This window comes from Elgaria multicarinata, chromosome 11, assembly GCF_023053635.1.
Source record: "Elgaria multicarinata webbii isolate HBS135686 ecotype San Diego chromosome 11, rElgMul1.1.pri, whole genome shotgun sequence".
NCBI lineage: Eukaryota > Metazoa > Chordata > Lepidosauria > Squamata > Anguidae > Elgaria > Elgaria multicarinata.
The window spans coordinates 46987120-47012090 of NC_086181.1; the positions used below are offsets into that span (position 1 = coordinate 46987120).

A 24971-nucleotide genomic window follows, 5' to 3' on the forward strand; every position below is an offset into this window, starting at 1 on the left:
CTGAACCCAGATTAGACCACCAAATTGATACCATGGAATTCTCTGTCATCCTGTTCTAGATTTGCAAGGCTTGGTTCTGCTCATTCAGTGATCAAGAGGAAAGGCTCTCTGCATATGCTCAGGAAACAACCCTCCTTTATTTTTACACAGATATTGATTATGCTGCATGCAGGTGACTTCAAACAAAGTTGGGAGCTTGGACCCGGTGGACTTTAATAGCTGCCTTTCTCTGCCCAGAACCAATTCCCAGCCACAGCCCCCTGTCCACAAATCACGCCCCACGAACGTTGCCCGTCTGCTGCTAAAATTTGCTCTGAGCCGCCATTCTCCAGAGCACGTTGGTGTCTATCTGGAAGAGGTTCCACCCTTCTTTGAGAGTGAGGTCTTCGGCGTTGCGCCAGGCGAGGAATTTTTCCTTCCCTCCCTTCGTGGAGGAAATGCACATTTGGAGCTCCGTGCATCCTCGATGCCAGGCGACCTAGGAGGAAAGGAAAGCCGTCCATGGAAATGTACCGCCCCCTGCCGCGTGAGGACCTGATGGAAGTAATGGCCGGCCCAGACAGTTGGCACTCTGGATATTTGGCCTCCCACAGTTGAGACTGTAAGGAAGCCCCACCACCACCACCTCTGGTCCTCCTCCACGGCTGACTTTTGCAATGTGGGAGCTGCTTTTGAGAACGTGGCTGAAGAGACATACCTGGGAAGGGACTCACCTGTGTCGCTCGCTCCATTAGCAACTGCCCGATACCCTTCCCTGCAAGAAAGGCCAAACGGAGGGAGCTCATTTCGACGGAGTATCAACCAAGAGGAACCCAGGGATTTTGGGATGGAAGACAGGACTCCTCTGAGGGGATGAGGGGGGAGTCCAGCAGCACAGAAAGAGGTTTTACACCCCCTCTCGCAACACTCGAATTCAGCGTCACCCAGTGAAACAGGTTGGCAGGAGACAGAAAAATGAAGAAAGTCCTTCCTCATGCAACATGTGTATAGGGGGGTGTTATAGAATCATAGAATAGCAGAGTTGGAAGGGGCCTACAAGGCCATCGAGTCCAACCCCCTGCTCAATGCAGGAATCCACCCTAAAGCATCCCTGACAGATGCTTGTCCAGATGCCTCTTGAAGGCCTCTAGTGTGGGAGAGCCCACAACCTCACCAGGCAACTGATTCCATTGTCTTACTGCTCTAACAGTCAGGACGTTTTTCCTGATGGCCAGCTGGAATCTGGCTTCCTTTAACCTGAGCCCGTTATTCCGTGTCCTGCACTCTGGGAGGATCGAGAAGAGATCCTGGCCCTCCTCAGTGTGACAACCTTTTAAGTATTTGAAGAGTGCCATCATGTCTCCCCTCGATCTTCTCTTCTCCAGGCTAAACCTGCCCAGTTCTTTCAGTCTCTCTTCATAGGGCTTTGTTTCCAGACCCCTGATCATCCTGGTTGCCCTCCTCTGAACACGCTCCAGCTTGTCTGTGTCTTTCTTGAATTGTGGAGCCCAGAACTGGACGCAATAATTATGTGGCACCATTTTATCTACTGATTCCCCCCAAAACTCACAGCATTACTGCTGTGAAGTGGCGTCGCTAGGGTCACATGGCAGGAGTTAACACAGGCTATCGAGCCAAGAAAAGTGGCAGCGCCCTGGTCACGGGGCGGTAATGGGCAGCAAATATCGAGAGGCCAAAAACCACCCTCCAAAGCTGTTTGTTGTCAGGCAACTCCGTGCAACATTGGCCCTTTCTACACCATCCATTTTTCGAGGGATCATCCCTGCGCGTCCAAATTATGCACAGGGGATCCCAGGATCAGGGAGAGATGATCCTTCCATTTCCCTGAGATCTCAGTTATCCCAGTTTTACCTGCAGTCCTGGGACGATCCTGAGGACCGTGGGCGGTGTGTGCACCCGTCCCAGCTTCTTCCCACTTCCCCGTGATTAGCGGGGTTCATCAGAGGGAAGGAGCCAGGACAGAGGGAGTCCAGGGCCCTAGGAGGTCAGGAGAGGAGTGGGGTCGGGGCTTCTTTTTTAAAAACTTTAATTTTTGCTGCAGCGCAACTGCGCTCCAGCTCTTTCTCTTTTAAAAAATGGTGTCCGTGATGAGCGCGACACCCATGACGTCACGTAGCCCATGTGAACTGAGGGTGACAATCCCAGAAGCAGGTAAGTCCGGGATCGCCCCCTCTCCCCCCTCTACATCCGTAGATGTAGAAAGGGCCACGGTAGCTTTGGAAGCTGCAGCTACGCAGCTGCGCTGCTACACTTCATTGTATTTATGTATAATACATCATAACTGTCCTTACTTTTATTCTCACAATGTTACTATCGCCATGGCGGCCATTACTAAACACTCACCTGGGGTTTGTCGAACCCGTCCCCTGCCCTGTATTCCCGCGCCTACCCTGCACTGGGATCCGCTGCCTAACTGCACCCACTCTCTTAATCTGAACCGAAGCCACCACTGACAGATGCACGAACAATCGTGGAGATGTAAATGTAAAAACTCACGGTGAAACAGCACATCGAAAACGCGCAGCCCCGCAGGGAATAGCACGATGTGGCTGCGTTATATAAACAAAGGGATGCAACTGCACAGCCGTGACGGAGTATAGACTAGCATATAGACTAGCCCAGGATTTGTGACCACAGGAGACAGTGCTAGCTACAGGCTTAGACGGAATGAAACGTTCCATGGTTCATGGCTTTTGTGCAGGTTGTCCCCCACCCCAAAAGGTTGAAATGTTTTACTTACAGGCAGTACGATAAAAAATATGTTGGTATTTTTCATATTTTGGGGCTGCTTTTTTCACCTTCTCCACACACATACACACCCCGCTAGAATGCAGACCCCCGGGGAGCTTCTACAAAGTGGAATTTTGACACAGAGGTTTCACATGCCCAGTTAAGTGCTTCCTGGGGGTGTCTGGTTGGCCATGGTGGAAAGGAAACAGAACACTGAGATTGACGGGGCTTTGGACTGATCCGGTGTAACGTGTCTTCCAGCTTCTCCCCACCCACCCAGCAATGCAGGCCTTCTCCTATACGCTGGTGCCATCACGCCTGCACACAGGAGAAAGCTAGATCGTCGCTGGGGCGCAGGGGCTGGGAGATGCATTCCTGGAAGTCTGGGAACGCGTCTTCCAGCCCTTTCCCCCAGTGAATTGGGGCCCAGTCCTGGTTTCCACAGAGACCGCCATTTTTCCGGAGGTCTCCGGGGTTTCCCGGTGCATCTGGTCACCCTAGGTGCAGCCGCCCACATTTCAGTAGGAGCAAATGGAGTGGAACGTCTCACAACCAGATCCTCGGGAGCCCAGCAAAGAGAATGGGTTCTAGGAGGTTGTGACAGGGTCCCCTGACAGAGAAATGACTTCGAACAAGAGAAGCAACCAGGATGATCAGGGGTCTGGAAACAAAGCCCTATGAAGGGAGACTGAAAGAACTGGGCATGTTTTTGCCTGGAGAAGAAAAGGCTGAGGGGAGACATGAGAGCACTCTTCAAATACTTAAAAGGTTGTCACATAGAGGAGGGCCAGGATCTCTTCTCGATCCTCCCAGAGTGCAGGACACGGAATAACGGGCTCAAGTTAAAGGAAGCCAGATTGCAGCTGGATATCAGGAAAAACTTCCTGACTGTTAGAGCAGTACGACAATGGAAGCAGTGACCTAGGGAGGTTGTGGGCTCTCCCACACTAGAGGCCTTCAAGAGGCAGCTGGACAACCATCTGTCAGGGATGCTTTAGGGTGGATTCCTGCATTGAGCAGGGGGTTGGACTCGATGGCCTTGTAGGCCCCTTCCAACTCTGCTATTCTATGATTCTATGATTCTATGAAGCAGGGGACACATTTGTCAATTTCATTTTCTCTCAGTTTCTCTTTTTTCTGAGTTTAAGTTTGGCTCATCCTATTTCTCCACTAATTTGAGGGTTGTTTTTTTTTTTTTTAAAGAAGTTTGCATGAAAATTCATATGCATCTTTGCTTACATTTCTTCAGAGACACATTTTTGTATGCAAACTCGCCTAATATATGAATTTTAGCAAGCAATTTCTCCTAACACAATACATTTTAAACATTATTTTCCCTACTATACACTTTTTTTAATTGGAGAACTCAATCGTAAAGTGGATATTTTGAAGGATAACTGAATTTCAGTTCATGCATGCAATAAAAGTATAAACTTTAAAGTAACATCATAGCAGTATAGAAGTATCGTGCTATAACGCTACGAGTAGTATCCAATGTTAGTCCTACATAGAGTTGACCCATAAAAATGAATGGGAGTTAAGTTAGTTGCAACGAACTTGTTTCATTCAATTCAATGGGTCTACTCTACGTAGGACTAACATCAGATATTCTCATATAATGCTATTTTTTTTAAAAAAAATATAATTTGGAAGACCCTTCCTTTCACTGCCATTTGTCACCTTGCTAAAACGTTTTAGCAAGCCATGGCGATTCTGCAATAGGTGCTCCGTGGGGATGCAGTCGCACAGGTCTGCTTAGCATCAGCAAGTGCGCAGCATTGCATGCCTTCTAAACAAGCCCTGGGACACAAACTGGACTACTGAAAAGCATAAGCAGGCATTTATTCCAGAGCAGCTGAGTAATTAGTCTAGAGTAAAAGGATCACAGAATCATAGAATAGCAGAGTTGGAAGGGGCCCTACAAGGGATGTGAAGTACTGTGTGTTCTCTAGAAAGAGCAGCAAGTTACTCTAACAGACACACACACACACACACACACACACACACACACACACACAAAATGGTTAATTTCTGGCCGTACCTCTAAATTCTGGCATGACGTACAAATTGTCCATGTAGAGATTTTTCCCTCTCCAGCAGTTATAGGTGTAAGAGGACAGGACAGACCCAACCAGCGTGTAACCTGTGGAACAGAAAAACAACACGACAAACGTAGCCAAGTGAAGGGTGGCGGAGAGACCTGTGTAACCCACCTCAGCACAAGACGTGCAACCGGGTGAGCGTGAGGAGCAGAGAACAAAGTGTGAAATACATGGGGATGAACATCGGAGGATAAACGCTCCAGATTATTTGCTTCTGCAGAAGACAACGCTTCACTTTCTCTCACGGTCTACACTACGAACTGAAGTGTGCAGGCCTACGCATGTTTAGATAGAGAAAAGTCCTACAATTCCTAGCTTTCCCCAGGCAGCATGGCTTTTCAAAAAAAGATATTTTTTACCAAGTATAGAGGCAATCATCATTCCCCTTATTAAAACAAGGAATTGCAAACCAGCTCTGAGCATGGGTGAGAGGAGGTGGGTTGTTGGTATACAGACACTAGCCAATAGGTGCTATACACAACCAGCATTCCACCTTCCTACCCTCTGTGGTTCAAACTGAACTGTTGTGTTACACACACACACACACAGGCCAGTATGTTTTGGGGGGTTAGAGTACTTAGCTGCCGTTGACGTGAAGATCCGTCCCATCAGAGAGCAGAGCCTTGATCCAGTTTCTCTAATTACCTTCCTTGCTTTTTTGGTCAGGAGAGACTTCAGCCACAAAACACTCATATCTGGGATGTGTCCCAAATCCGGACCCCCTCAGCTCTGGGGAAAATGTAAGGTTGTGGGGAAAGAGGAAGGTGGTGAGTTTTCCTACTGTAAAAAGCAGGCAACAGGAGTGTGCATTGGTAGGGTTGCCAACTTCTTAATTAGCCTTCTACTCCTGTGCATTTAACTTCAGCATGACCTGAAGATATTATTAGCAAGAGGTAATGTTAATTCTGATTCTTCGCTATTTCTTTGAAGAACAAGAGAAAGCCAGGCATAGGCGTGCACAGCATATTTCATGCACCCAGTGAATTTTATTTTCTATTTTTTTTTTAAAGGTGAACATCTATTGAATACTCAGTCATTTTTATTCATTTATCTATTTAAAACTGTAGACACTGATGCCCTAATCTGCATTCAGGTTGCCTGACTGTAGGTGGTGGGGGGGAATGAGGAGAAATGCCCCCCTCAATTCCACGCTTATTGGTTGAGACATCATTAGGGTGTGCTTGGGCACACCTGGCACATCCCTTGCGCACGCCTATGAAGCCGGGCCGGGAAGCTACCGGATATAAGGTCCATAGAAGACTGGTGAAGCCCATCAAGGTGAGAACTCTCCACAACCACACTCCAACACCCTCAAAGAAACGTACAACCATTTTCTTACCTTCCACGTTGGTTCTGATTGTGTTGAAGGGAACCTCGTGATGTCTCACAATGTCCTGGAGAGAGAGAGAGAAAGGAGGGAGGGAGAATGAGATGGGGAGAGAAGGTTGCAGGGAGCAGACAACTCCCCTGTTAAAACAGCTCCACTGGCTGTTTCCGGGCGCAATTCAAAGTGTTGGTTATCACCTATAAAGCCCTCTACAGCCCGGGTCCAGGTTATCTGAAAGACCGTCTTCTCCCCTATGAGCCTGCCCATGCTCTGAGATCTTCTGGGGAGGCCTTTCTCTCAGCCCCACCAACATCCCAAGCACACCTGATGGGTACGCAGGAGAAGGCCTTCTCGGTGGCTGCTCCAAAGCTCTGGAACTCCTTTCCCAGGGAGGCTAGGCTGGCTTCCTCTGTGCTACAGTTTTGGAGGCAGGCAAAAACTTTTGTGTTTCAGCAGGCTTTTGGAACTATACTGCCCCTGTGTTAATGTATTGGATCCCGCCTGCCCCTTTTAAATCGTGACAGTTTTAAAAAAATTTAACATGTTTTTAATTTCAGTGGTTGCCCCCCGATTGTGGAATGATCTTCCTGATGAGGCTCACCTGGTGCCAACATTGTTATCTTTTCGGCGCCAGGTCAAGACTTCTCTCTTCTCCCAGGCATTTTAACAGCATTTAACAACGTTAAGTTTGTTTTTAATGGACCCCAGAATTGTTGTTTTTAAATGGATACTGTTGTTTTTATACTGTTTTTTATGTTTTTGATTGTTTTAAAATTTTGTATACTTTTAATGTTTACTATTTTTAATTGTTGTAAACCGCCCAGAGGGCTTCAGCTGTGGGGCGGTATATAAATGTAATAAAATAAATAAATAAATAAATAATTTTACTGTAGGTTTAATTCTATTTTAATTTTTGTAATTTGTATGTTTTAATTGTACATGTTTTAATCTTGTAAACTGCCTTGAGTCCCAGAACTGGGGAAAAGGCGGGATATAAATAATAATAAGGAGGAGGAGGAGGAGAAGAAGAAGGGGGAGGAGGAGAAGGAGAAGGAGGAGAAGAAAGTTTGCAGGTCCAACAGGACTCATTGGCTGCTGGGCAGTGCTGGCTCCGGGTTTTGGTGGGTCTTTTGGCAAGATATACCCTCCATGGTCCCCCTCCCTCCCTCCCTCTCAGCACCCTTGTCAGGAGATGCTCTTGTTCCTCCTCCTCTTCCTCATCATTGCTGCCATTCACCTGCTTGGCAGCCAGAGAGCGAGCGAGCGAGCAAGGGAGCAAGGGAGCAAGGGGACCATGGCACCTGCTCCTGTTCCTGCTCCTCCTCCCCCACCCCAATCATACCTACCCTTGACGCTGGACCTTCCCCAGATATCAAGGCGTGGGCCTGAGATGCCAGGCTGCCTGAGTTCTCTGAGCCAGCGAGCAGCGGGGTCGTTGCCTAAGAAGTTTGGGTGCCTGGAGCTGGCACACCCAAATGGCACACCCACCCTCCCCCTAACCCTTTGCTCCCGCCCCAATCCACTGGGAAATTCACTGGCAGAGAGCCCCACTGAACTGAACGGGAGGTGCGCAAGAGCACGCCGTCCCTGCGGATCGGGCCCTGTGGATATTAGGGCTCTTCCTGCCACGTCTAACCTTGGCACCTCCAAGTCAGACTCGCTTTAGAACTGCAGGGGATGGAGAGGCGGGACGGGACACCTGGGTCCTGGCTGCAGGGCAGCACTTGTTTCAGCTCCCTCCTTCTCATCCATTTCGGGATGCTGCCTGCCCCCCTCCCTAGCCCACCCTCCTGCCCCTCCTCACCTTAATAAGTCGCATAATATCCTTCAGGTCCCTGGGGGCACAGGGGCGGACAACGAAATTCATGGCTCCGGTCCAGCACTTCCTCGCCTCCTCTCTCTGCCTCCTGTGTGTGCAGCTGGCTTCAAGGTGGGACCCTGTCCCTCCTCCTTCTCCTCCTCTACCTTTTCTATGATGGGGAAGGGGAGGGGAGGGGGCACGGCATCTCCCTGCTCTGCGTGCGGAAGGTCCCAAGGTCAATCCCTGGCATCTCCACTTAACACGGAGCCATTGATTTGGAGCTCTCTTGCCACTCCTCAGAGCCCAACCTTTTCAGGCTGTTAGGCACATCTGACATTTGGAGAAAGGCTCGTGGGTGCTGTCACAAAATGGCCATTGTGGGGTGTTCAGCCAGCCACAAGACACCCATTTCACAGAGAGGGAAACTTGAAAAGACAAGGAACTTGTTTGAGATCATAGAATCATAGAATAGCAGAGTTGGAAGGGGCCTACAAGGCCATCAAGTCCAACCCCCTGCTCAATGCAGGAATCCACCCTAAAGCATCCCTGACAGATGGCTGTCCAGCTGCCTCTTGAAAGCCTCTAGTGTGGGAGAGCCCACAACCTCCCTAGGTCACTGGTTCCATTGTCATACTGCTCTCAGATTAGTGGAGAAACAGGATGAGCCAAACTTAAACTCAGAAAAAAGAGAAACTGAGAGAAAATGAAATTGACAAATGTGTCCCCTGCTTCATAGAATCATAGAATCATAGAATAGCAGAGTTGGAAGGGACCTACAAGGCCATCGAGTCCAACCCCCTGCTCAATGCAGGAATCCACCCTAAAGCATCCCTGACAGATGGCTGTCCAGCTGAATGCTTTTAGTGTGGGAGAACCCACAACCTCCCTAGGTAACTGCTTCCATTGTCGTACTGCTCTAACAGTCAGGAAGTTTTTCCTGATGTCCAGCTGGAATCTGGCTTCCCTTAACTTGAGCCCGTTATTCCGTGTCCTGCACTCTGGGAGGATCGAGAAGAGATCCTGGCCCTCCTGTGTGTGACAACCTTTTAAGTATTTGAAGAGTGCTCTCATGTCTCCCCTCAATCTTAGAGTGTATAGACTCTAAGATTGTTAAAACGTGTTAAAAACTATTTTAAGATTGTTAAAACGTGTTAAAAACTATTTTATTCGGATTTAAAGAATAAAATAGTTTTTAACACGTTTGTCAAGCACCAGAGTTGATTTCTCTTTTTAGCATCCACTCCAACCAGCCACCCCTGGGAGGGAAAGGGGGCAGGGTGGGGCTGGAGGCCAGGGCGCCAAGGGGGGGGGTGTTCACTCGGAAGTGATTCCAGGCGCCCAGGAGCGCTGTTTACGTTGGAACAGGCCAGGGCGCTCTGTGGGCACAGGGTCTGCTGGCATGGTGCCTCCAGCGTGCAACATACACATGCCCAGCCTATGGAGCAGACAATTCTGGGGTTTCACAGACAAAAGGCCTCCACTACCAGAAAAGACAGCGGGGGACTCACCAATGGAGCCGTAAGAGAAGGAGACCCACAAGAAACGGAGGGAGAGCCAGGTTGGGTCAGACCAAAGGTTCCTCTCTTGTAGCACCCTACTTTTTATTTACGTGTCCTCCTGACGGACCGGATCAGCCAATAGCCGACGCACTCTGGGCAGCGACCAGGTGAATGAAGAACAGGAAAGACAAAATCCCCAAGTTTGATGGCAGCGCACAACTTGTAGCAAAAATAAAACAGGGCAAAGACCTAAAAGCAGGCAAGACCATCTTTTAAATGCCCAAGGTAATAAAGAGGCCTTTACTCCGTGCCCAAATGTAGGGTGACCATATGGAAAGGAGGACAGGGCTCCTGTATCTTTCACAGTTGTATTGAAAAGGGAATTTCAGCAAGTGTCATTTTCATATATATGGGGAACCTGGTGAAATTTCCTCTTCATCACAACTGTTAAAGCTGCAAGAGCCCTGCCATCTTTTAAATCTGGTCCCTCTAGTATAGCTCCTGCACCTTTAACTGTAGTGATGAAGAGGGAATTTCACCAGGTTCTTCATATATACAAAGGACACCTGCCGAAACTCCCTTTTCTATGCAACTGTTAAAGATACAGGAGCCCTGTCCTCCTTTTCATATGGTCACCCTACCGAAAGAGTATAACATAGGTGTATGGCGGGGGGTGCCACACCCCCCCCCAAAGTCTCTCTCTTGTAACTGCCTGAATCACTGCATGAAGTGGAGGAGGAACGTCCCACTGCTGCCTGCAAGTTGCCTCCAGGAAGCCCACCTGGCTTCCTTGTACCTGGCACCTGATACTGAGAGGCAGAATTCCTTTACACCTGGAGGCAGTGGAGGCTGGTGACTCCAGTATCAGTGGGACTGTGAATTCGTTTCAGCCAGAGCTCTAAAGGTGTGAAGTTTAAAGTTCTAACTTAAACCCGGAGCAGATTCACTGTCCCTCTGATATCAGAGCCAACAGCCTCCACAGGCCAACTCCTCTTTGTTGTACCTGGCATCTGGTATTGAGAGGTAGATTTCATCTGCACCTGGAGGCTCTCTTTAGCCATCACGACTGGTAGCCCTTGCTCCACTTCTTCTCTGTAAATTTGTCTTATCCCCCTTTAAAGCCACCTAACTGGACAGCCATCACCTGGGATCTTGTGTGTCCTGGAGATGGTGAACAAGATCAAAGCCAAGAGGAAACAGCCACTGGGGAACCTGCCCCTCCCCCACTCCCGAATCCAGACTATGCACTGGGATCACTCCAGTTTTGTGATTAGCATATTTGCTTAACTAATACAGCGCCGTGTTCATCACGCCTGTTAAGTAAATAGACATGTGTTTGCTTACCATGCATAATTTATTTTCACTATCGGGAGCCAGGTTTTTAACTATCCAAAATGTCCTGGCAGGGATTGGAAGGAGAGAAGGGAGGCCCGAGCTCCCACGTCAGGTGGGGCAGGAGGGGCTGCTTCAGATGGAGGCAGGAAACTGGGTGCTGGGGTTGTAAAAAAATCCCATGAGAGGGCTCGCTGGAAATTCAGGGTCAGATGGGCCATTTCTGGGATGTAGGAAAGCGTTTCTCCTAGAACAGTGACCTTGCGGTGTGGCGAGTGGCCGTGTGTCTTGCATTTTTGAAAAACTGCAAGAAATAACTGCTGAAATTCCCTTTTCAGTACAACTGAAAGGAAGTGAGGCAGGTGGCTACCAGGAGCAGGGCCTTCTCTGCTGTGGCACCTTGGCTGTGGAATGAGCTCCCTAAGGAGGTTCGCTTGGCACCTACATTATATGCCTTTAGACGCCAGGTGAAGACCTTTTTATTCTCCCAGCATTTTAACAGTTTATAAATACATTTTAACTTGGTGTTTTAAAATTGTAATTTTGCGTTGCTGCTGTTTTTATCTGGTTTGAGCTTTTTATATTGTGTTTTATATTATGGTTTTATATTGTTGTTTTATACTTTGAATGTTTTTAATTTTTGTGAACTGCCCTGAGAGCCCTAGCTATTGGGCGGTATAGAAATGTAATAAATAAATAAATAAACAAACAACATAGTGTGTTTAGGAACAGAGTAAGCTGCCTTATACAGACCCTGAGTCCATCTAGTCCAGTACTTCCAACCCTGACTGGCAGCAGCAGCCCTCAATGGAGATACCAAGGGTCAAACCCGGGATCTTCTCCATGCAAATCAGGGGCTCTACCCCTAAGCTACGCTCCCCTCCCCTGCTTTTAAGTGTCCAAAGTGCTTTACAAACATTAACTTGTTCATAACCCCGTTGAGATACCTCAGCAGTGTCGTGAGGCGAGGGTCCCAAGAATGGTTTGCTAGCATCTCCTAGCAAAGGAATAGGCTCCAGGGACGACCCCTGGTGTAAATTAACTTTTAAAGGCAGAGGGGTGGATCTGAAGAACCGAGGAGTCAAATACAGGTGATGTAAGCTGATGCCCTGGGCTTATTGACAAAGTCAGAAGTAATAAGTCACCAGTTGCACCCAAGTTCTTAAAGAGTCAAATATGAAACCACTGATCTAGCAAGAAATGTGAAACTTGTCAGGATGGTCAAGAGAAAATATTATTTTACACACCATATAACTAGATGGTTGATGGATTGGCCCTGCTGCATTAGGCATGGCTGAATGCCCTGTGGTCAAGGTCTCTACATGGTGCTGGATCTCACTAGTGCCGTGGAAGGTGGGGTGCCTCTAAGTGCATGCAGAGTGCAAATCTCTTTTCACAGACCCTATCAGTAATCATCATTAGTGGACACTAAACCAGGATTAGTGGGCAGTGAGGAATTTGTAGGGAAAGACCCTGTCCTTCAAAGCCTCTTGGGTCTGGCTGGGAATGATGGGCCTTGCAGTCCAACGCAACTGGAGGGTGTCAGGTTGGGCAAGGCTGCTTTGGTGCATGATACAGCCCTCTGTCTATGCTGTCTGTCTGTTTTGCTGAGAAGATGCACTTTTATTCTCAAGAGAAATTCACTCTTTTAGGGCGCAATCCTATGCATGTTTAGACAGAAAAAAGTCCTACAATCCTATGCATGTTTAGACAGGAAAAAATCCTACAATCCTATGCATGTTTAGACAGAAAGAAGTCCTACAAGCCTATGCACGTTTAGACAGAAAAAAGTCCTACAATCCTATGCACGTTTAGACAGGAAAAAGTCCTACAATCCTATGCACGTTTAGACAGGAAAAAGTCCTACAATCCTATGCATGTTAGGCAGAAAAAGGCTGTGTTTGGTGAGTGTGTGTTTTTTTTAAAAAAAAAAACTAGCTGCGACTGCCCTGCAAGAAAGATCCGAGCACTTCTGATTCATGGACTGACGGATGGGTGGATTCGTCGCATTCGCTGGGTTGGATCCAGATTTCAAGCCCTGCTTAGCGCGGTGTCCTGCTGTAGGATTTGCTCATGGTGAACTTCACGCCTATTGGTTTCAGTGGATCTAAGCAGGGCTAACTAAATCTGGATCCAGCAGCCCATTGCGGCTTCGGGCCAACTTCTTCGCTGCTTCCCCTTCTTCCCTGGGGCATCCTGGGAAATGTAGTCCTCCAAGCCAGAGCGGAGGAGGAGGAGGAGGAGGAACGCTCCCCAAGCTCCGGATCCACCCCTACCCCGGCCTGCGATGGCCGCCCCCGCCGTCTCCATCCGCGCGTGCCGAGCCGAGGACTGCGCGGACATCGTGCGCATGATTCGGGTAGGTGCGCTTGATCCGCGGCCAGGCGCTGCCCCTCCCTCCGGGCAGCCGCTGTTGCAGCTGCACCTGTTGAGCTTCTGCCTGCCCCGCCTCCAGGCAAGGCCCCTTCTCCCGCGAGGGCTCGCTCCCTCCCATAGGGGAGCCTGGACAGCCAGAGCAGCTTTCCTCAACCTGGCTCCCTCCAGAAGTTTTGGACTTTAACTCCCATCAGCCTCAGCCAATATATCTAAAGGCCATTTATTTATTACATTTATATACCGCCCCATAGCCGAAGATCTCTGGGCGGTTTGCAAAAGTTAGAAAACAGCAAATGTTAAAAAAGCGTACACAATTCAAAAGTCATCAGAAACATAAAAACAACAGTATAAAAACAACAGTATCCATTTAAAAACAACAGTTCTGGAGTCCATTAGAAAACAAACTTAGTGTTGTTAAATGCTGTTAAATGCCTGGGAGAAGAGAAAAGTCTTGACCTGGCGCCTGAAAGATAACAGTGTTGGCTCCAGGCGAGCCTTATCGGGGAGATCATTCCACAGTCCGGGAGGCCACCACCAAAAAGGCCCTCTCCCTTGTTGCCATCCTCCGAGCTTCCCTCGGTGTAGGCACCCAGAGGAGGACCTTAGATATTGAGCGCAGTGTAGGGGTAGGTTCATGTCGGGAGAGGCGTTCCATCAGGTATTGCGGTCCCAAGCCATGTAGGGCTTTATAGGTTAAAACCAGCACCTTGAACTGGGCTCGGAAATGTATAGGCAGCCAATGCAAGCGGGCCGGAATCGGTGTTATATGCTCAGACCTCCCTGTTCCAGCTGTCAATCTGGCCGCTGCATTTTGCACAAGCTGCAGCTTCCGAACTGTCTTCAAAGGCTGCCCCACGTAGAGGGCATTGCAGTAGTCTAGTTTAGAGGTTACCAGAGTATGGACAACTGAAGCTAGGTTTATCCCTGTCCAGATAGGGGTGTAGCTGGGCCACCAACTGGAGTTGGTAAAAAGCACTCTGTTATGGATTCTAGCAGTTGTAATCCGAAACTTCTGGAGGCACCGGGTAGGGGGAGGCTGGTTCCGAGAACAGGTGGGTGAAGGGGAGACAGGATGGAGGAGGTGTGCAAAATGATAGCTGGTGTGGAGAATGTTGAGAGGGAGGCATTTTTCTCCCTCTCCCATAATACTAGAACCCAACTGGGTCAATCCCACGAAGCTGAAAGTTGGGCGATTCAGGAGATATAAAAGGAAAGACTTCTTTACAGAGTTAAACTATGGAACTCACTGCCACAAGACATGGTGATGGCCACCAATTTGGATGGCTTGAAAAGGGGGCTGGATAAATTCCTGCAGGAGAAGGCTTTCCATGGCTGCTAGCCCTGATGGCCATGTGCCACCTCCAGTATAAGAGGCAGTAAGGCTGTATACACCAGTTGCTGGGGAACATGGGCTGGAGGTTGCTGTTGCACTCATGTCCTGCTTCTGGGTTTACCATGGGCAGCTGGTCAACCACTGTGTGAACAGAATGCTGGACTACATGAACCTGTGGTCTGATCCAGCATCAGGGGTCTTCTCGATCCTCCCAGAGTGCAGGACACGGAATAACGGGCTCAAGTTAAAGGAAGCCAGATTCCGGCTGGACATCAGGAAAAACTTCCTGACTGTTAGAGCAGTACGACAATGGAATCAGTGACCTACCTCTCCCACACTAGAGGCCTTCAAGAGGCAGCTGGACAACCACCTGTCAGGGATGCTTTAGGGTGGATTCCTGCCTTGAGCAGGGGGTTGGACTCGATGGCCTTGTAGGCCCTTTCCAACTCTGCTATTCTATGATGTCCTTAAGACTGCTATGAACTGCAGACTTAGGGAGCAACAACATCATTCCCACCCTCCTCCCTGATGAAGCACTCTGAAGAATCTGAAAGCTTGCTTGATTTTTAGTGGCATCTGAATTGGTCCTAATAACAACTTTGCCCTATTGTGGATGATGGGTTTTTATTCTTTTTTAGATTAATTTTTTCCCTAATGGACCAAGAAAGTTGCATGTTCTGTCTGTTTTTTGCCATCCTCCAGAGTTATAGGAGCTGAAATAAATAGACCCCAATCTGATGCCCAAAATGGTAGAGGGAGAGGTCCGGCTCTCACCGGAGGAGAATCTGCCGCTGAGCCGAAAAAGCAACAAAATTCAGACTTCAAAGGGAGGCACCAGCTTGAAACGGCTGCGCTAGAATTCATCAGGAAGTTTGATTCTGTTTGTTTAGTGCTTAACCAGGTCAAGGATTTCTCTCCCACAAAATTAGCATTAGTGCAGCGCCCGGGGAGATGGCGTCTTCCTGATGGCTTTTCTCTTACATATATGTGATTTTGCAAAGAAACATCTTGCATCTCATCTCAGGGGCCTCTGGGCTCCGTAGCTTAAACTTGACATTTTGCCCTCCTCTCTCTCTCTCTCTCTCTTTCTGTAATATCTGGAAATTGAAGATAACCAAGCGTGCGCTGCAATAAATCTGTGAAGTGTTTTGTGGCCTCACAGTGGCTGTGTGTGACTGACAAACGAGGATAAAGTACGTGCATCTCACAAAAGGGATGCCACACAACTCTTTTTGCAACTTTTCCAAATCTGACTCCTAGGGTGAGCGCTCTCTGTCGGATCGGGTCAAAGGTCCATTTTGATCTCATATTCCACTTGCCCTGGTGGCCAACCGGGTTCTTCTGGGAAAGCCGTAAGCAGGGCGCAAAGGCAAAACGCTTCTTCCGTTTGTCTCTGGTAGATTGTCTCTGGGCATGGAGTTCTATTTGGCAATCATGGCTAATAGGGTGTGTCTGACCCTCAGCATTAGTGCATCGAATTGTACTAATTGCACCCTCAGTCCAATTCACCCAGTGTTGCTGACACTGACTGGTAGCAAGAGCTCTCCAGGGTTTCAGGCAGGATTCATAGAATCATGGAATAGTAGAGTTGGAAGGGGCCTATAAGGCCATCGAGTCCAACCCCTTGCTCAATGCAGGAATCCACCCTAAAGCAGCCCTGACAGATGGTTGTCCAGCTGCCTCTTGAAGGCCTCTAGGGTGGGCGAGCCCACAACCTCCCTAGGGAACTGGTTCCATTGTCGTACTGCTCTAACAGTCAGGAAGTTTTTCCTGATGTCCAGCTGGAATCTGGCTTCCTTTAACTTGAGGCCGTTATTCCGTGTCCTGCACTCTGGGAGGATCGAGAAGAGATCCTGGCCCTCCTCTGTGTGACAACCTCTTAAGTATTTGAAGAGTGCTCTCATGTCTCCCCTCCATCTTCTCTTCTCCAGGCTAAACATGCCCAGTTCTTTCAGTCTCTCTCCATAGGGCTTTGTTTCCAGACCCCTGATCATCCTGGTTGCCCTCCTCTGAACACATTAACTTCCTTCCTAACCGTCCCGGGGAAAGCCAGGGATCGAACTTGAGACCTTCTGCGTGCAAAGCAGGGACTCTACTGCTGAGCTATGGCCCCTCCCGTGACAGACCTCTCCCCCCTCCCCCATGAACTTTTCTATTCCCCTTTCAAAGCCATCTAAACTAACCCCCCACGGCCACATCTTGTGGCGGCAGATTCTATAAACGTATTGATAATATTATTTATTCGTCTTAGTAATAGCATCCCTCCCTCTTCAGCCCGCCCAAAAAGGGCTCCCAGAGTGGCTTGCAGAGATGAATAAAGACACTGTCCCTGCCTTCACACTTACTATCTAAAAGACACAACACAAAAGGAAATGAGTTTGGGAGGGAGAAGGAAAAGAGCAAAACTCAAGCATCAATTCTTAGTTTCAAAGTTCTTACTGGTATTCTTTCTGGCAGGGAAGGGCAAAAGACGCTCCCCTGTAGCCGTTCCTTCTCTGGCCAATGGATGGTGCCAGGTTGGTCACACATACCCCTTGCTGTGTGTCCTGTTTATCCTGGAATGCAGAGGGGTGCAGCCTCCCAGTGGGCCTTGGTTCTCTGGCCGATGGATCGGGCCACAGTCTACAGCCCCAGGGAACAGTCCGTAATTAGATGAAGGAAAAAATCTACTTCCTTCTGTCCGTCTCAGCTTTCTGCACATCTGTTTCCCCTCCTGTTTTTTTTTATCAGTCCTTCAGCGCACTGCTGCCACCCTCCAATATCGATGCGTCGGAAGGGAGTCAGAGGCTTCAGGGACAGTCTCTCACATAGAAGAGTTTCTTTCAGAGCAGGTGTTTGGGGTGGGGGGGTGAGAGTGAAGAAGAGGAGAATGCCAGCGTAGCTTTTGGGGGCTGGGCAGGTGGAAGTGTGGGATTTGGGGAGCCTGGCTCTTCTGGATGTGCCTGCCTGATGGTGTCTGTATCTCTCCCCAGGAACTGGCCGAGTTTGAGAATTTGTCTGAGCAGGTAAAAATCAGTGATCAAGGTGAGGCCCGACTACTGGTGGCAACTGCTTGGAATAAATCTCCCCCTGGTCTGCTCACGCCACTCCGCGGTCATGTCTGGGGGAGAGATGGCGCAATCTTCTCTTTGGCGAGCGAGTGCACATGCGCACACACCCACACACCCCTGATCCCATTGATAAAAACTTCACTAACTGACTTGCTCCAAGAGCTCCATCAGACGAGCGTTTTATTGCACGTTTGTTACTGGGCACCCACGGATTTTCCCAACGCCGTTGGCCTCCCTCCCCTGCTGGCCTTTTTTGCACCACAAAAAAACACGCCAGTAAGTCCGACTTATTTTTAAAGGCAGAAGTTGCCACTCTCCCTCCTGCTGTGTGCAGGAGAAGCCGCGGGGTCAAAACGGCCCACTGAATGGGCCACGGGCACGTTGTTTACTTCCTCTTTCGAAAGAGGAAGTAATGAGGGTCAAATGAGCAGGTGGAGACGGTAAGGAAACGCCATTCCCCCCCCCCAAATGTGATAACGCTCTTAGACCTGATCAGGTGGTGGCATTTTAGGAATATTTTCAGCTAATATATATATATATAGGGTTACAGCTACACCTTTCTCCTTCTCGTTACCCTTTGGAAGTGCTCGGATTTGGGTGGGGGTTGGGGGACCCCTCCCAAACAAATATCTTTGCAAAATGTATTGTGCAAAGTGGGCCCAATTCTTGAGCATGCGCCAGCATCCCTGCCCCCTCACCCCGAAACCCCATGTCTGAGACAAAATTTCAGGGTGTTTTGAGTCTGGAACAATACTGTGGCAAAAGGAGAGGTGGGTGCAGTTTGAAAACAGGGCGGCCTTCCTGGCAACTCTTAGCAAACAGGCGATTGCACAGGCTTCACGTGGTAAGTGTAGAAATGTTGGTTTCCAAAATATACCTTTGGAGTCAATCAGCATTTTCACGTCAACCTATATTTGAGGGGGGGGGGCTGCACCTCTTCCAGCCCAAGAGCCAAATTTCATTTCAGAGAATCTCTTGGGGGTGGTGCTTTTAGGGGTGGGCGGAGCCAGACAGAAAGGGGCTGGACAAAGGCAAAAGGTGGGGCACAACAGCCCAACTCCCCGGATATTTTAGCTTAAAGTTCTTCCTGCCAGTCACTTCGGAGAGGCATTTCAACTTTTTAGAAGCCAGACAAAAGCAGGGAAAGCACTAAATCTGTGGTCATGGCAAAAAGTGTGGGTCCAGGGGAAGGAGGCTTGGCCGTGGAGCCCAGTCCCAACGTCCTTGATGATCATAGAATCATAGAATAGCAGAGTTGGAAGGGGCCTACAAGGCCATCGAGTCCAACCCCCTGCTCAGTGCAGGAATCCACCCTAAAGCATCCCTGACAGGTGGTTGTCCAGCTGCCTCTTGAATGCCTCTAGTGTGGGAGAGCCCACAACCTCCCTAGGTCACTGGTTCCATTGTCGTACTGCTCTAACAGTCAGGAAGTTTTTCCTGATGTCCAGCCGGAATCTGGCTTCCTTTAACTTCAGCCCGTTATTCCGTGTCCTGCACTCTGGGAGGATCGAGAAGAGATCCTGGCCCTCCTCTGTGTGACAACCTTTTAAGTATTTGAAGAGTGCTCTCATATCTCCCCTCAATCTTCTCTTCTCCAGGCTAAACATGCCCAGTTCTTTCAGTCTCTCTTCACAGGGCTTTGTTTCCAGACCCCTGATCATCCTGGTTGCCCTCCTCTGAACACGCTCCAGCTTGTCTGCATCCTTCTTGAATTGTGGAGCCCAGAACTGGACGCAATACTCTAGATGTGGCCTAACCAGGGCTGAATAGAGAGGAACCAGGACCTCACGTGATTTGGAAGCTATACTTCTATTAATGCAGCCCAAAATAGCATTGGCCTTTCTTGCAGCCACATCACACTGTTGGCTCCTATTCAGCTTGTGATCTACAACAATTCCAAGATCCTTCTCGTTTGTAGTATTGCTGAGCCAAGTATCCCCCATCTGTGCCACCCATGAGCCTGGCACTTTACAAAGCACAAGTGGATAGGTCCCTGCCCCAAAGAACTTACCAATTACAATTCAACATAGGGGAGACGAGCAAGGAAGGGGAGGTGGGTATCCGATGGAAGATGAGGTGCCCGAGGCTGAAGAGACCCAACTGCTTTATCTTCCTCATGGAGCAAATACTTCAAAAATACGCGGACTCAAAACACATGCGTGATCAAAGTCTTTTCAAAGGATCTGCTTTCCCCCCTTGTTCTGCCCTTCTTCACTCCCCTTCTTCGCCTCTCTTCGCTAATCCCGCTCTCTTCTTTTCCCCCTTCTCAGGTCTCTGTGAAGACGGCTTCTGCCAGGACCCCTTCTATAAGTGCGTGGTGGCTGAGGTCCCCCGCGAGTGCCAAAGCAAAGATGGTGAGCCGGGCTGGTATTTATTTATTTATGTATTTATTTATTACATTGATATCCCACTTTTCCCCTTCTTGCAAAGTTCCCAAGGCAGCTTGCGTGATCTTCCTCTGCTCCATTCTATCCTCACCACAACCCTGTGGGGTAGGCCAGCCCAAAGTCACCCACAGAGCTTCACAGCTGAGAGGGGACTAGAACCCAAATCTCCTGAGTCTCAGTCCAATACCAAGCCACACCGGCTCTCCTGTGTGCCACGTGGGGGGAAATCAGCCGATCCTCACGTGGGGGGTCTTAGCATGGTTGACCTGTTTGTGCACCATCCTCAGGAGACTACCAGAGTAGCTGCAAAGCCAAGCCCAGGATTCCCTCGCTCTGTCGCACGGGACTCTCAGGCCACGCCCTGCTTTGTCGGTGCTCCCAAATATAATTTCTGCCCCCCCAAACAATTGCTTGAATTGCTCATGACATGTGGCTGGCCGTGGCTGAACCCTCTAAGAGACTGAAAGAACTGGGCATGTTTAGCCTGGAGAAGAGAAGATTGAGGGGAGACATGAGAGCACTCTTCAACTACTTAAAAGGTTGTCACACAGAGGAGGGCCAGGATCTTTTCTTGATCCTCCCAGAGTGCAGGACACGGAATAATGGGCTCAAGTGACAGGAAGCCAGATTCTGGCTGGACATCAGGAAAAACTTCCTGACTGTTAGAGCAGTACGACAATGGAACCAGTTACCTAGGGAGGTTGTGGGCTCTCCCACACTCGAGGCCTTCAAGAGGCAGCTGGACAACCATCTGTCAGGGATGCTTTAGGGTGGATTCCTGCATTGAGCAGGGGGTTGGACTCGATGGCCTTGTAGCCCCCTTCCAACTCTGCGATTCTATGATTCTATGACCTCCAAAAGGACCTCTCCAAGCTGGGGTAGCGGGCATTGAGATAGCCAAAGTGGTTCAGTGCCAGCAAGTGTAAAGTGATGCACGTTTGGGCAAAAGAATCCCAACTCACAAACCGATGGGATCTCAGCCAGCGGTGACCAACCAAGAAAGACATCTTGGGGTCATGCTGGACAGATCGACGAAAGCGTCGACCCAGTGAAAGAGGCAAATCCCACGTTGGACATAATTAAAAAATGAAACGAATACATGTCTATACGATTGCACTGGCAGTTTCAAACCTGTTTCGCCATCATGGCTGCCTTCCAACCCAGGAATGTTGGAAACGTCATTTCTGTGGAGGGGTCAGGAGGGTTCGCTAAGGCAAGATAGACAAAACGTCCGTTCCCAGGGTCCGTGGCAATAAAACTGAATTGAAAACAGGTTAAACCCTTTTTACCTTTTCTGTCCTGCTACAGGCCACACTCTCATAGGCTACGGGCTCTACTTCTTCACGTACAGCACGTGGAAAGGCAGGAATATCTATATGGAAGACCTGTACGTCATGCCAGAATTCCGGGGTATGTCGTTTGGACAGGTGGGGGTGGGGGGAAGCCTGTTCAGATGGGCAGAAAGTATAGTGAATAAAGTGTGATGTGCCGTGTGTGTGTGTGTGCGCGCGCACGCTCATGTGGAGAAAGCTGGCCTATGCCTTCGAAGACAAAATGGCTGATGCAGTGGGTCAAATTCTGTGGCTTTCTCTTTGAACCATGCACTACAGTTGGAAACGAACTACTGGGAGAAGAAGCAAAACACTGGTCTGAGAAAGCAGGAGACCTGGCTGCTTTTTTAAACCATTCAAGGTCTTCTTTTTATACTCCTCTCTCTCTCTCTCTCTCTCTCTCTCTCTCTCTTTCTCTCTCTCTCTCTCTCTCTCTCGTCTTCTCCCTTCATTTCAGGAAAAGGAATCGGGAAGAAACTCATGAGCACAATTGCCCAGGTAACTAGCATTTGCTTCGGTGTTCCCCATCTTAGCATCACCCAGTCACTAGTTTCCAAGGAGAGGAGAGACGGAAAGAACTGGGCACGTTTAGCCTGGAGAAGACTTGAGGGGAGACGTGATAGCACTCTTCAAGGACTTGAAAGGTTGTCACCCAGAGGAGGGCCAGGATCTCTTCTCAACCCTCCCAGAGTGCAGGACGCGGAATCATGGGCACAAGTTAGTTACAGGAAGTCAGATTCTGTCTGGTCATCAGGAAAAACGTCCTGACTGTTAGAGCAGTATGACAGTGGAACCCATGACCTAGGGAGGTCGTGGACTATCCCACATGAGAGGCCTTCAAGAGGCAGCTGGACAGCCCTCTGTCAGGGAGGGTTTGAGGAGGATTTCTGCACTGAGCAGGGGGTTGGACTCCATGGCCTTGTAGGCCCCTTCCAACTCTACTCTTCTGTGATTCTATGGAGAGCTGACTAGCATGTACTTGGATGCCTCCTTTGCAACCTTGCTTTGAGAATGAGGGATGCAGCTCCAATGCCTCAGCCTCCGTACTGGTGTTTCCCAATGGTAATAATGCCCCCCCCCGAGAACCCAGGAGTCCTGGCTGCCGCCCCTTTCCCCCTTGAATTTCCATAGCTACACAAGGAACTCTGGCCCCTAATATCCTCAGCTACTCCTTGCCCAGAGGACCCAAGAATCCATCTCCTCCCCAGACATAAGAACAACAAAAAAGCTGTGCTGGATCAGACCAAGGGTCCATCTCGTGCAGCACTCTGTTCACACAGGGGCCGACCAAATGCCCCAACGGGAAACCCACAAGCCTCAGCAACTGGTGTATACGGGCTTCCTGCCTCTGATGCTGGAGGGAGCACACAGCCATCAGGACTAGTAGCCATGGATAGCCTTCCGCTCCAGGAATTTGTCCAACCTCCTTTGAAAGCCCTCCAAATTGGGGTCCATCACTACATCCTGTGGCAGTGAGTTCCACAGTTGCACTCTGTACAGCACCATGTACATTGATGGTGCTATATAAATAAATAAATAAATAAATAAATAAATAAATAAATAATAATAATAATAATAATAATAATAATAATAAAAGAAGCCCTTCCTTCGATCTGTCCTGAATCTGCCACCCATCAGCTTCACCCCGTTGGGTTCCAGTATTTTGAGAGAGGGAGGAGAATGCCTCCCTCTGCACATTTGCCACACCGGGCATGATTTGTAGCCCTCTATCACGTCTTGCCATACTTACCTTTTCTCTAAGCTCAACAGTCCCAGGTGTTGTAACCTTCCCTCATAAAACCTGGAGGGTTTTAGTTGCTTTTCCTGCACCTTTTCCAGCTCCACAGCGACCATTTTGAGGTGTGATCGGAATTGTGCAGAGTATTCCAAAGATGGAACACTGTGTGCAAACACACACGCCCCCATTTCCTGTTGGAGAACCCAGGTGTCCTGACTGCATGTGAACATCAGAAGCTGACGTCTTCTGAGTCCATCTAACGCAGTATTGTCAACACTGACTGGCAGCCATGGCTCTCCCTCCAGGGCAGCCTTCCTCAACCTGGGGCGCTCCAGATGTGTTGGACTGCATCTCCCAGAATGCCCCAGCCAGCTGGCTGGGGCATTCTGGGAGTTGTAGTCCAACACATCTGGAGCGCCCCAGGTTGAGGAAGGCTGCTCCAGGGTTTCAGGCAGGATTCTTTGAGAGACTTCCGTGGAGAAACCTGGGATTGAACCTGGAACCTTCTGCATGCAAATCAGGGGCTCTTACCATTGAGCTATGCTGCCCCTCCTTCCCCAGGCCCACCCCTGTCAGGCCCACCTCCTGGCCTGGCTAATCCCTGCTCCTGGTTGCCCTCCAGATTGGCTTGGAGCAGGGCTGCACGCAGATGAAGTTTTCCGTCCTAGACTGGAATCGCCCGGCCATCGACTTCTACCTCAGCAAAGAGGCCACGGACCTGACAGCCACGGAGGGATGGCACGTCTTCCGCTTCGAAGCAGAGGCCATGCGGCGACTGGCGTCGGGGGAATGAGCCAGGGCTGAGGGCGTAGGCTGAAGATCTGGGGTGTCCTGCCAAATCTTCAGGAGCAGAAGGTCCCTGCTCCCCAGCTCCGTTTTCTCTTGGGAACCCAGCAGTCCTGACCGGCCGCATCCTTTGTGGTCAACTACATCAGCCTTCTCCAACCCGGGGCCCTCCAGACGTGTTGGAGGAGAATCCCAGCACCCCAGGAATCCCAGCACCCCTCACTCGTGTCAGAGCCTGCGCCAGCTGACAGAACCGGGTAGAATTTAGCGGCTTCTTTTGGGAGCACCGACTTCATCAAGGCTTTGTGGGTTAGCAATCAAATAGAAAATAAAACGCAGATTTAAAATGCCTCGTGTTTTCTTAGTTTCTCTCACTGCTTTTGGTGTGCATAGATTGATGGATTGTTAGCATTTTTTTAATCTCTGCTCTTCAGGCAAAAAGGTTCCAGAGTAGCTTACGTACAAACAATTAAAAAGACCCTGCTCAGAGGCTTAAAATCTTAAAGACAAAACTCAAAAGGAGAGGAAGAGGGAAGATTAAAGAACGAAATTCAGTCACCAATTCCTAAAAGTGAAATAGTCATTATGACAATGACCAGCTGGTAACAGTTCTGAGAGAGGAGGAGGAGGAGGAGCCAAAAGTAGCTTCCAATAGAAGAGGCCGTCTGCTGCAGCCTGATAGAATGGAGAAGGCAGGTCTACCTCTGCAGAAGCCATGCTGATTTTTATCAACAGGGCTTGTCCTTCTCTTTGTTCAGTAATTTCATCTTTAATAATGCTTTCCACCAATTAACCCAGAACAAATGTTAAGCTACCAGCCTGGGGGTGCTTCCAGATGAAGCGTTCATCTTGCCATCCTGTTTCCTCGTGCACAGAATTTTAATGGGCATCCAGTTGTCACAAGCTTCCACTCGTAACCCTCTTGTGTTTTCCCACTGCTTGTTCCATCTTTTCCCTGACTGCAGAAAATCTGCTAAGGAGAAAAGGATGGAATAGCTGCATGGCGGAAGGAGCCTGGAAGCATTGCCTGAGGCAATGTATTCTTACCACCCTGCAAGGTAGGCTCAAGACAGGGGCTGCCAAAGCCTTTGGACATTCTAGTGAGTCAGAACATTGTTCCATCTAGCCCATCAATACTACAAACGAGAAGGATCTTGGAATTGTTGTACATCGCAAGCT

The 24971-nt window shown here is 49.2% G+C and overlaps 2 protein-coding genes across 3 annotated transcripts; one reads left to right on the forward strand and one right to left on the reverse strand.

Moving 5' to 3' along the window:
- Positions 1-153: 153 nt before the first annotated feature.
- On the reverse strand, positions 154-17445 carry LOC134406965 (diamine acetyltransferase 1-like). Its single transcript, XM_063138668.1, has 6 exons — positions 16940-17445; positions 6172-6226; positions 5478-5561; positions 4772-4873; positions 714-754; positions 154-478 (listed from the first exon to the last, which is right to left on the reverse strand). The coding sequence occupies exons 1-6, from the start codon at positions 17027-17029 to the stop codon at positions 302-304; spliced, it is 549 nt and encodes a 182-aa protein (XP_062994738.1). The 5' UTR covers positions 17030-17445; the 3' UTR covers positions 154-301.
- Positions 13077-24121, forward strand: LOC134406967 (thialysine N-epsilon-acetyltransferase-like). Of its 2 annotated transcripts, none has more exons than XM_063138670.1 (6): positions 13077-13150; positions 17473-17524; positions 19821-19904; positions 21246-21347; positions 21726-21766; positions 23629-24121. In XM_063138670.1, exons 1-6 carry the CDS (start codon positions 13079-13081, stop codon positions 23797-23799), a joined length of 522 nt encoding a protein of 173 aa, XP_062994740.1. In that variant the 5' UTR covers positions 13077-13078; the 3' UTR covers positions 23800-24121. The 2 variants fall into 2 exon arrangements, with proteins under 2 accessions (XP_062994740.1, XP_062994741.1); XM_063138671.1 differs by having other exon boundaries at positions 21246-21324.
- Positions 24122-24971: the final 850 nt, after the last annotated feature.

What these genes read in the sequence shown, in the direction of transcription:
- LOC134406967 (XM_063138670.1), top strand. Translation starts at nt 13,079, where the DNA reads ATGGCCGCCCCCGCCGTCTCCATCCGCGCGTGCCGAGCCGAGGACTGC. An exon ending in GGTAAAAATCAGTGATCAAG is followed by an intron (nt 17,525 to 19,820) that starts GTGAGGCCCGAC and finishes CCCCCTTCTCAG; the next exon opens with GTCTCTGTGAAGACGGCTTC. An exon ending in TCATGAGCACAATTGCCCAG is followed by an intron (nt 21,767 to 23,628) that starts GTAACTAGCATT and finishes GTTGCCCTCCAG; the next exon opens with ATTGGCTTGGAGCAGGGCTG.
- LOC134406965 (XM_063138668.1), bottom strand. Translation starts at nt 17,029, where the DNA reads ATGTGTGACCAACCTGGCACCATCCATTGGCCAGAGAAGGAACGGCTA. An exon ending in CGTCATGCCAGAATTTAGAG is followed by an intron (nt 755 to 4,771) that starts GTACGGCCAGAA and finishes CCTTTCTTGCAG; the next exon opens with GGAAGGGTATCGGGCAGTTG. An exon ending in TAATGGAGCGAGCGACACAG is followed by an intron (nt 479 to 713) that starts GTGAGTCCCTTC and finishes CTTTCCTCCTAG; the next exon opens with GTCGCCTGGCATCGAGGATG.